The sequence below is a fragment of the Sciurus carolinensis genome, chromosome 17, assembly GCF_902686445.1.
Source record: "Sciurus carolinensis chromosome 17, mSciCar1.2, whole genome shotgun sequence".
Lineage (NCBI taxonomy): Eukaryota > Metazoa > Chordata > Mammalia > Rodentia > Sciuridae > Sciurus > Sciurus carolinensis.
In genome coordinates, this window is record NC_062229.1 from 4,742,814 (window position 1) to 4,754,270 (window position 11,457).

The 11,457-nt window shown below is 54.2% G+C and overlaps 1 protein-coding gene across 1 annotated transcript; it reads right to left on the reverse strand.

Annotated features, from left to right (window-relative positions):
• Positions 1-135: 135 nt before the first annotated feature.
• Positions 136-6,458, reverse strand: Pex11g (peroxisomal biogenesis factor 11 gamma). Its single transcript, XM_047532148.1, has 5 exons — positions 5,695-6,458; positions 4,381-4,569; positions 2,769-2,947; positions 1,192-1,254; positions 136-756 (listed from the first exon to the last, which is right to left on the reverse strand). Exons 1-5 carry the CDS (start codon positions 5,752-5,754, stop codon positions 522-524), a joined length of 726 nt encoding a protein of 241 aa, XP_047388104.1. The 5' UTR covers positions 5,755-6,458; the 3' UTR covers positions 136-521.
• Positions 6,459-11,457: the final 4,999 nt, after the last annotated feature.

Sequence of the window (11,457 nt, forward strand, 5' to 3'; positions counted from 1 at the left end):
TCAGGCGGAGAGAGGCTGCAGGGCCAAGAGCATCCTGGAAGGTGGGCTGCATGCTCGGGTGAGCAAGTCAGTGGTGAGAGCCGGGGACGCAGGGGCCCGAGCCATCAGCGTAATCATCTCACACTTGCACTGGGCACCAGCTCCAGGGTATTTAATTGATTCTCATTCCAGCTTTCCCAAGTCCCACTGGAAGCGCGGCACGGGTCGCTCCTGCTTGTCTCATTCGGACGCAGGACGTGGCCAGCAGATAGAAGGCTCTGCAGAGGCCCACGCAGGGCCCTTCCAAGCTCTGCCATGGTTGGGAGTCCTGGGGGCTTCCCCGTTGGGCCCTCAGAGAAGAGCTTTCCCCACCGAGGCCCTGGCTGGGGTTGGGGGTTCCCATGCCAGCCCCTCTTCCCTCCCTGCCTATGCACTGGCGCCAGGGCTGCTCAACTAAAGACGCATCTCCTGGCCTGGTGATTCCGCCCTGAGGGAAGGGGCCTCCATTGGGTCCAGCCACATCCACCTCTTCTCACGCCAGGTCAGGGGCTGGCAGCCTCGGGCTGGCCACTAGCCTGGACCGCCTGGTAGATGCTGAGCAGGGAGGAGATGGTGCCCAGGAGGCCCACCAGCCACGGGGGAAAGCGGCCAGCCCACAGGACACCTGGTGGCAGCCAGTGCACAGCGTTGGCCAGGTCAGCCAGGTTGCTGAGGAGCGTCAGCACCTCCGACTGCATCCGCGCCTCGAGGGCCCTCTGCTTGCTCTGGGGCAGCCGGCTGTGGGAGCAGAGCAGCCACTCACAGCCTGCACCACCGTGCCCCACCTGCCACCAGCCTGAGCCTCAGAGCAGCAGAGGGAAGGGCTGGTGGCCCGGTGGCCATCCTGACCCTCCCACAGGGACTGCACCCCCAACTCAGCCCCACAGGGAGCCCCAGCCTGAAACCCATTCTCCATCCCCCCAAACTCCCTGGAAGATGGAGGCGAGGTGGAATGGGGGCTGTGGGGTGTAGGAGGACACGCAGTGACAGTGGTGACTGTCCTCGGAAAATGCCTGCCTCATCCAGCCCTCAGCTTCCCCACCTGTAAGAGGTACTACCTTCCCACCCAGGGGCCAAGGTGAGGCCCTGTGACCCCCACACACGTGGGGCCAGGGAGGGGGTGACTGGTCACCAGAGCCCAGCGGTCACCTCCAGGGCAAGGCCCAGATGTACCTGGTAAGGTTGGCCACAGGGCTCCGCAGCCTCTGCCTCAGCCTCAGCACCGTCCACAGGGACCTGTAACACCAGAGACGAGCAGGGGAGCCTCTGCCACCTGTTCCTGCAGCCACAGGCTCCTTCCCACCTGCCGAGCTCTGGGACAAGCGGTCTTCCCTTTCACTGCCACCAAGGGTCCTGTACCTCCTGGGCAGAGCTCTGCACGTGGCAGTGCCTCAGAGGCCCCTGGACTGATCACACAGCCCCACGCTGCCTGGGCCACACCATAGACCTGCCCTGGGACAAGAGGCTGTGAGCCAAGGCCCCTCTGAGTCACACCCAGAGCCCAGCCCAGGGGCCTGCCCAGGAGTCTGAGCTCACGAGGAGAGAGGGGGCAGCTGCACCAACAGACGGAGACCTCAAGGAGACCTCTGAGATCAAGGAGCTACTGCCACCTAACTGGACGTGAGGAGACAGTCGAGTGCTGAGCATGAAGACAGAGGCTGGGAGGAGCCACCCGAGCGGAGGCAGCAGGGCCTCCTTTGGGGTCCGTCTGGTTTCTAGACTGTCGATGATGAGCATGTCATCAGGGCACGGGTGATGAGCGGGAACTACCTGAAGTCAGGGCCTCACCCTGGGACAAGGGACAGCAGATGCAAACTCTCCCCAGAGTCAAGAAGGTTCTGCCTCCCTTCACCAGGTTAGGGGCGGCCCCACCTCACTCCAGGGATCCGAGAGGGCTTCTCAGCCACCATCAAACATGGGGACAGGAGGACCCTGCTCCTCCACGTCTTCTCTGGGCCAGCGGATTTTGAACAAACTGGCTCAGCAAATTTGCAGAGGAAAACATTTGGGAGGAAACCATTACTGTAAAGTTCTAGAAACCATACAGCTTTCAGAAGCACAAAGCCAGTCAGGAAACAACTGGCTCTCTCCTCTGGGGATTCTGCTGACCAGGCAAGCAGGAGTCACCATGCTGTCTGCTCTCTCCAGTTCCTTCTCCTTCAGGGGTTCAGTTGGCAGAATCAGGGCCCTTTCCCCAAAATGTCCCCAGAACATGTGAACGTGTGACTCTGCAGGTAGGATTAAGGACCCTAAGGTGGGGCATCATCCTAGATATCCAAGGGGCCCAGCTACACCACAGGGTCCTCATAAAAGGGAGGCAGGAAGGTCAGGATCAGAGAGATGCTGGAAGACACTGCTGCTGGCCCTGAAGATGGAGGTGGCCACCAGCCAAGGGCTGCAGGTGCCTCTAGAAGCTGGAGAAGGTGGGACGTGGATTCTCCCGCGGAGTCTCAGGAGGGACCAGCCCTGCTGATGCCTTGATCTTAGCCAGGCGAGTCCTATTTCAGATTTCCAGAGCTGTAACATAACATGACCTTCTAACTATACAACTGAGAAAAAATGTTTAAAGCTGCCAAGTGTGTGGTCCTTCACTACAGCAATTATCAGAAACAGGCACAGCAGGGTGGCAACAAAGGGCAAGAGGCAACAGAGGGGCTCAAGAGGCAAAGACCAGTGCCCCTCGGGCCTACGGTGCTCTGCGGGGACATGGCCAGGGCCCTCAGGTGCTCCCTCTGGCTGATGTCACTTACCTGGCAATCCCCAAGAGCAGGGAGAGGCCCCAGAGGGCTGTGCTCAGTGTCCACCACCTGGCAGAGTCCGCGCGGAGGACCTTGGCGTCGGCAGCCCAGGCCACATGCTCGCATGGATAGTAGAGCTGGTCGGCTATGTTGCCCAGGACAGACATCCAGCGGACAAAGACGTCCTCCTCCTGCAGGGCCGGGGACGCAGGGCCTGCAGTCAGACCTACACACACACTTCAGGCCTGTGGCCAAGCCAGCTGGTGGCAAGATTTCTCCCCACAGTCCCAGGGTCATGCCCAGGACCCGCAGGCTGCCAATGGCCAGGTGCTGCAGGTGAGGAAGGCTGCTGGGCCGGGGGTCCCCCAGGGCTCGTTTCTGCTCCCCACGCCCACTGCACAGAGCAGCAGGTCTCAGCCCAGCTGGGCAGTGGAACCCCCATGGAGCTTAAAGAGCCCAGACCCCAAGGCCAGCCCTAAGGATTGTGCCTCCATGGCAGGGGATGCCCAGCTCGGGACGTGCACATGTCTACATTTCTGTTCCTCAGGGATTCTCACATACAGCCAAGTGGGGACGCCTGCAGCAGCCTGCCTTCCTGGAGGCTTCCAGTTACTGCACACAGCTCAGGTGAGGCTCTCTGATGCAGGACCCTGGGCGGGGGCCAGGGCAGGCCACGTTGAGGGCCAGGGAAAGCAAGGTAGTGCAGCAGGGCAGGAACACCAGCTGCATGCCCGCGCAACAGTGCAAGGCTTGTGTCACTCCCCCAAGCCCTGGCGCTCGGCACCTCACACCACACACTGCGCACGGAGGCATTTAGGTTAAGCTGCTCACCCCCTCGCCCCTGGCCGATGAAACACGAGCCCACGGAGCACGCGGTCCTCACAAGGCCTGGGCCACCCGCCCCAAGTGCTTGTGCTTTTCGGTTTTGTTCGTTTGCAGTGAAAGGGTTTGAACCCAGGGCCTTGAGCACTGCACTCCAACGCCAGCAACTCTGCACCCAAGTCCAGAGCAACTACCGGTGTGCCCCTAGCCAAGAGGAGCTCAGCACAGAAGCAGCAGATGCACAGAGGATACCAGGTGGCCATGAAGAAAGCAGGAGCTTTGTGTGGAGGGATCAGCAATGACCTCCAGGTTGCACTGTTCAGTGGACACAGTAAGCGGTGGGACACAGTAAATGGTTAACTACCAACAAGGCACTTGCACCTGCGCAGGTACAGGAAATCCCACCGGGGAGACAGGGAGCTGACCAAACTCCTCTGAGGAGGACGCTGGAGGCCAGAGAGCAGGGCAGATTATGCACTCCCGATTACACAGACAAGCAAGCTTTATTTTTGAATTTTAAATCAAGGGCTGAGGATGTAGCTCCGTGGAAGAGCTCCTGCCTAGCAAGTGTGAGGCCCTGGGTTACATCCCCAGCACAGCAAAGAAATAAAAATAATAAAATTTAAATTAAAATGAGAACATCTGATCATCTCCAAATAGAAAGCAAAATTTAAAAGATAATAAACTGTCCAACAGGGAGCCCTTTGGGACAAGTCCATAAAACACCAACAGAGCCCAGGGCCACAGGCTTCCCAAGGGTGGGGCCAGGGGTGGGGCCCTCCCTACAGACCCTGAACATTACCTCTGACCCCAGGCCGTACTGCTTAGTGTAGACAAACATGGCCAGGTCATCAAAGAGTCTCAGGACAGTCCTGCAGTGGCTGAGCTGGGCCGACACGGCCAGCAGGCGTGTGCCCACTTCAGACCTGGCAGGACACTGTTCCATCAAGACCCCGCCAACCAGCTGGCAGCAGTACCCCAGCGTTCGGATCTGTGGGAAACCAAAAGCGATCAGCATGGCCCTGCTCCTGAACTGAGCTGGAGCAACCCGCCTGGCCGTGGGCCCTGCAGGACTGAACGAGCAGATGAAACCAACAAGCGTCCAACGAAAGCTCCGTCTGAAAAGGTACCAGCAGGCAGGACAAATGGAAAAACACTGGACAATGGCCCAAAAGAAGAGCTAACAAGGGTCCTGGCTCATGGCACTGATGAGCACACCCTTTGGAGACAGTGGTGATGGGGACAAAGAAAACAAAACTACTTCCCACCTCCTGGGTCCTCCTTCCCAGCAGGTTAGAGGAGGATGAGGTTGGAACATACATTGGCATCTACCTGGCTGGGAAAGCCCTCAGCTGGGCCGCAGGCTGGAAGCAAGTGGCCTGTCCCAACCCAGTGAACAGGACAGTAATTTGTTTGAATTACTTTAGTGGCAAGGAGCCCACCCAGTAGGTGATCTGGAGGGTCACAAGGAGATCAGGTTCATCACTCCTGTATCTGTAATTCACCTGCGTCTCAGAAACTGCTAGTTCTGTTGTTTTACGTATTATTTTACCTGTAATTCTTTTTCAGCCCAGGTGTAATGGTGAAACACTACTATTTATTGTCCAACTTAGGAGGCGTTAAAACCTGACTGTTCAGCCATAGGGCATTTGGTTGGAACCTAACTGCCCAGCTACCAGTAAGCACCGGCCTCCTGTACAACCTAATGTCTACCTTTAAGGGACTGGTCAAGACAAGCCAGGAGTTCAACCTAAGGGACTTGGATGGAACAACCTTAATGCCCAACTAGAGAGATTTAGTTGGAATCTAAAAATCCAGACAGAGGGATTTAAATCCTGATGACATCCTAAATCCCCATAAAAAACTGTTCAGTACAACCCAGGAACTAACTTCGGTGGCCAGATCAGATCTAAGGGTCCACACGAGGAGACTGGGTCAGTCGGGTTGGCAGGAACAACCTATATGTCCAACCGGAGGGGACGGGTTTGAGTCTGGCTCAGACAGGGCCTCTGCAGTGAACGATCCTGAGCGACCCTGTTCCCGCTTTGGCCTGTTTCCCCATCTCTGAACTTCGACCGAACTCCAGGCCTCCGGCCCCACTCGGCCCCAGCCTCACCAGGCGGTCGCGGCCCCTGTAAGACTCCAGCGCCGACGCCAGACCGTTCAGCGCCGCCATGGCAACTCCGCCGTGACGTCACCGCGACGTCAGCGCGCTGCGCCAGAGGGCGGGGCTAGACCGCGCCCTGGGGAGCTTCCGGGGGCCCGCGCGCAATCTGCGCAGGCGCGACCGCTGCCCTTTGTCCCTGAGACGGACTTTTGTCTGCTGCACTGAGGAGCCGACTTTACAAAAAATTAGGCGGCCACGTGTGCGCTGCCCGGGCCGATGAACCCAGGATGAGCCAGCTTGCTGTAATTTGCCCCATGGCGACTAGATAACTGCCCACTAGTTAACCGGTTACCAAGCAACCCAGGGACAACTGCAGTCAGATACTGTCCAGATATGGGACCATCCCGAGGAGGGACTTCTCTTCCGAACTCTTCTGCTCCACCCGTCTTCTGTTGCGTGTTTGTCTGCAGTGAGCATAAATGGCTCTTGTAATATGAGTTATCTTCAGAAGTTAAGGAAAAGCGCAGATCATTCTAGACTAGACAATAATCTAGTAACCAGAGTTGCTCCAGGGAAGGAAACTACCGTGACTGGGGAAAAGATTTAGGTTTTCAGCTTTATACTGTTTTGAAGCTTTTGAATTTGGTGCAAGATGCCTGGATTAGCTCACCAAAGATTTTTCAAAAAAGTGGATACCCATTTCCTTTCATTGTTTCTTATTGAGGTAGAGTTAGCATAATGTAAAGGCCACCATTTTAAAATGGATAACCTAGTGCCATTTAGTACATTGTCAGGTTGTGTCCCCACCCACCCCTCACTAGTTTCAAAGTTTCGTCAGTTCCAAAGGAGACCTTCATAGGAGACCAGAACATGCCATCCCAAGATACGCCACCTTGGCATAAGTGTTCTTTTGAGCTAAAGGCAGTTAGGAAAAAGCACACAGGAAAAGCTCTCTGGCCTCCCACTATTTGCTTGAAAGGAAGAATAATTTACAAAGGTGTCCTCCCCCTCTACCAGGAAGGACAAACGTTGATCACTAGAGACACCTTTGGGTCCTTCCGCACCAGAGGAATCTATTTAACAAACCTTGCTAACTATCCTTTAACTGCCATTTATCTTCCTACCCACAATTTGCCACTACCAGAGACTCCAAGTCCTTCTCCCTTGTCTTGTCACTTCTCTAAAAATTCCCTCTTCCTCGTTGTAGATGCCTTATGAGCCAGGGTTCCAACCTACCTCTTGAGAATAGCATTTTTCTGGGTGTCGCCCATGTATACATGACATACATGTGTTAATGTATGTTGCTTCCCTCTTGTTGATTCTTTGGTTTGAAGGGTCCATCTCAGCTTAGAACCAAGGACAGAAGAAAGGTTATTTTTTTAGCTCTGCACTGTAGTCCCTGATCCCTGGCAACCAGCTTTCCCTGTATGTATTACCTATTCTTGAAATTTCATATAAATGGAATCATGCAATTTGTGTCTGCTATGGTTTGGAGAGGTGTCCCCAAAGGCTTATGTGTCAAGGGCTTAGTCACCAGCCTGTGGCACTATTTGGGAGATGGTGGAACCTTTAAGAGGTGGGGCCTAAATTAGGCCATTGGAGGCATGCCCTGGAAGGGAATATTAGAACCCTCCCTTCCTCTCACTCTTTTCACTTCCTGGCCACCATTAGGTGGACAGTCTTCCTCTGCCACCTACTCCCACCATGACCTGCTATTTCACCCAGAGCAATGGACCAAACAATCATGAACTGAAACCATAAGCCAAAAAAACCTTTTCCTCTTCACAAGTTGATTATCTCAAGTGTCTTGTTGCTGTAATGGAAAGCTGCCTAACGCAGTGACCATTTGTGTACTGCTTCTTTCGCTAAGCATAACATTTTTAAGGTTCACCTACGCTGTAGCGTGTTCCAGAGTTTCACTCCTTTGTGTGGCTGAATAATAATCCATTGGATGGTTAGACCACATTTTGCTTATGCATTCATCATTGATGAACATGTGGGCTGATTCCACCTTTTGGCCATTATGAATGGAGTTGCTGTGGCCATTCATGACATGTATTTGCTTGACTCCTTGCTTTCAGTTCCTTGGGATGTATACCTAGGAGTGGACTTGCTGGGTCACTTGGTTATTTGTGTGTGTGTGCGTGGTGCTGGGATGGATCCCAGGAGAGCTGTACCACTGGACTACATCCCCAGTCCTTTTTATTTTGAGACAGAGTCTCACTAAGTTGCTGAGGGCCTTGCTAAGATGCTGAGGCTGGCCTCAAACTTGTGATTCTCCTGCCTCAGCCTCCTGGGATGACAGGCATAACTTTTTGAAGAACTACCGATGTTTGGGATGTGAGTGCACCATTTTATGTCACCAGCAGTGCACCAGGGTTCCCGCCTCTCCACATCCTTGCAACATTCTTTTTTTTTTTTTAATTACTAGAACCAACATAGTCGGCATGAAGTGGTTCCCCAACTTCAACTTCTATTATTTTCCCCCCACTGCCTTTCACCATGTCACTTTCCTCCTGTTCCTTGAAGTGACAGCATGTTCCTGCCGCAGGACTCTGCAGTGCTGTTCCCTTTGCCCAGAATGTTCTTCCTCCGGATACCTGCCTGGCTCCCATGCTAACCTCCTCTGAATGTCCCCTTGGATATCATTTTCCCATGAGCACTCCTCGATGACACCCTCGCGGGCACTTCCTGCTACCATCCTTCTCAGCGCCTAGTGTATTGGATTAGTCATCCGCACCCCGATAGTGGAACAGCTGGCACAGAGGAGGGTTTTTGGCGTTGGAGGTTCAGGCGAGGCACTGGCATCAGCCCTGTTCTCAGTGACGTCACGTCATGGCGACGGCCTCGCTGGAGTGCGTGCAGCAGCAAGCGACTCCATGGCCAGCAGGAGCCGCAGGACGGGAGGTGCCGGGCCTGCACCTTCCACGACAGCCCTCTCAGCAGAACCACCTTCAGAGGACATGCCAGAGGCCCCCAGCCTGACCTCCTGAAGGTCCCACCAGCCCCGAGAGCGCCACACTGCCCGCCGAGCCTTCCTCCACGGTGGGTCCTGGCGGGGTGCCAGCGGTTCCCAGACATGGCAGCTCTCAACACCCACCCACGAGGTTTGCCTCCTTTCCCGGTTGCCTGTCTCCTCAGCAGAATGGGAACTCCTCCGGGGCAGTGGTGGTCATGGTTCTCCACAAGCGGCCTTGCTTGTGGGGCTCAGCTCCCCGACCGAGGCCCTCTTACGCGCCACATGGTCCGGGGCGAACTCACCTACTCCCGAGGACAGGGGACATGGTGGGAACTCACCGTGCCTCGAGTGGGCAGGGGCCTGACTCAAGTGAATGTCCCGTCAGAAGCGTTTGGGCCGTCATCTAAACGCTGCTCCACAGGGCTGCGTCCCGACTCCTCGCGTGAGCTCATTCAGCACAACCCAGTGCTAACCTCTCGGCCTGGCCAGAACCTAAGTGGTCAAAACGTGGAGATTCAGTTGGCAGGCGAGGGTCCAGACCAGTCCAATCCCCAGCACCCTTCCAAAAGAAAAGAAGCCCGGAGCCCATCTCTCTCCTCCCGGTCCGAGCCTCCTCCTCCAGCAGCCTCCGTTCTTGCTCACCTAAGACCCTGACCTCCCACAACCTCCCAAGCAATTTTTTTTGCAGTATGCCAGGCCTGGCTCATGCACGAGAGCTCCACCATTGAGCCACACCCTGCCCAGACCCGCGAGCAAATTTTCACTCCCACATCCAACCGATGCCAGGCCCCAGGAAGACTTGAGTGCAGGGGTCTGGGTGCACCGTCCTCCTCCAATTGGGTTCCCTCTTTCTGCAGCAGAAAAGAGCCAAGCCAAGGTGGAAGCATGCAGAAGGAAGAGGCCCCTGGCCACAGTCTGCGGCTGCATAATTGGGGGAATCCTTTCTTTCAAGCCTGCACAGTCCCCCACAACCTTGGGATACCTCAGTGCATTTCTCTGGGCAGCCACCAGGTGCCAGGCCCTGTTGCAGGCACCCAAGACACCGCAGTGAGCCCTGCAGGCACTGCCCAGCCCTCCCGGCACCCGCCATCTGGTTAGAGCTGCATTTGACCTTGGAGAAAGAGACTCAAGCTGGCCTGGCCTTCACAGCTGGCCTTGGTGTTGCTAGGCACTGGTCTGGCAGTCACAGCCGGGCCCCAGCCAACCTCCTCCCGCTTAACATAAACAATCCCATGGAATGCCAGCATCAGACAAGGCCGCCCTGTGACCCCGGAGGGCAGGACAAAGCAAGCCCGCTCAGCCATTCCATCTGAACACGCAAAGCAGGAACGCGGATGGCAGACACCACCCCCCACGCCCGCCGCCAAGAGGAGCCTTGATAATCCGTCACCCATTGCAGATTTAGTCTTGCTGCATTCCTCCAACTTCTTCCTGAAAATGATTAAGATAATAATAGAATGACCTCAATCCCTGGCTTCCTATTAGCATCCAGAATCTGCCTTCCAGATCCTCCTTTTCCCAGCAGGCAGCAAGATCCAAATCTGAATTGCATCCACCTGGCTGGACCAAAGCCGGTGACTGGACCGGACCTGGCAGCAGGTGTTTGAACCTCAACCCAGGGCACAAAATGATGATGAGCTTGAATTTAGTGGAAGGAGCCATCCAGCTGGTGAGTTGAGGCATTGACAACTGGGTCATCTTTGCCAATCTTTCATCTTTATTTCTTTTTCTTTATTTTTCTTTTTCTTCAATTTTTCAGTCAGCTGGGCATGATGGCACATGCCTGTAATCCCAGCGACTCAGGAGGCTGAGGCAGGAGGATCAGGAGTTCAAAACCAGCCTCAACATTTTAGCAAGGCCCTAAGCAACTCAGCGAGACCCTGTCTTCAAATAAAATATAAAAAGGGCTGTGTGGTTCAGTGGTTAAGCACCCCTGGGTTCAATCCCCGGTATCAAAAGAAAAAGAAAATTTTCAGTCAGTTTTGTTGAAGTATAATTTATATACAATAAAATGCACCATTTTAAGTATGTGGTTTAATGAGTTTCAACAAGTGTATACAGTCATACAATCTACTATAACAGTCAAAATACAGAACGTTTGTATCATTTCCCAAATCTCTCTTGCCTCTCCTGTGTATTTTCTCCCTCAGTACTAGGGACTGAACTCAGGGGTGCTCTGAACATCCAGGGTCCTTTTGAGACAGGTTCTCACTAACTTGTTGAGGCTGGCTTTGAACTTACAATCTTCCTGCCTCAGCCTCCCAACCAATGGGATGATAGGCATGCACCACAGCTCCTGGTCCCTTTTGTACTTTTTTTTTTTTTTTTTGCAGTGCTGGGGATTGAACCCAGGGCCTTGTACTTGCAAGGCAAGCACTCTACCAACTGAGCCCTCCCTTTTGTACTTTTTAACACTACTTTTTTTTTTAAGTTTTAGATATAGGGTCTCACTATGTTACTCAGGCTGGCCTTGAACTCCTGGGTTCAAGTGATCCTCCTGCTTCAGCCATTTTTTTAGATATTGAGAGACCTTTATTTTATTCATTTATTTATATGAGGTGCTGAGAATCAAACCCAGTGCCTCACACATGCTAGGCAAGCACTCCACCACTGAGCCCCAGCCCCAGGCCTGCTTCAGCCTCTTTAATGCTGGGTCTACAGGCATGTACCAAAGGGGTTTTGTACATTGTATATGTTTATAGGAATACAGCACGATGTGGAACGACTACATCAAGCTAATTAACATATGCATCACCTCACACAGTTTTTGTGGTGAAAACATTTGAAATCTACTCTCTTTGGCTGGTGGTTTA

Coding starts and splice junctions, on each gene's coding strand:
- Pex11g (XM_047532148.1), bottom strand. CDS start 5,754: ATGGCGGCGCTGAACGGTCTGGCGTCGGCGCTGGAGTCTTACAGGGGC. Junction 2,948..4,380: donor AGTACGGCCTGGGGTCAGAG/GTAATGTTCAGG, acceptor CCGGCCCTGCAG/GAGGAGGACGTCTTTGTCCG. Junction 1,255..2,768: donor CTGCTCTTGGGGATTGCCAG/GTAAGTGACATC, acceptor CTGGTGTTACAG/GTCCCTGTGGACGGTGCTGA.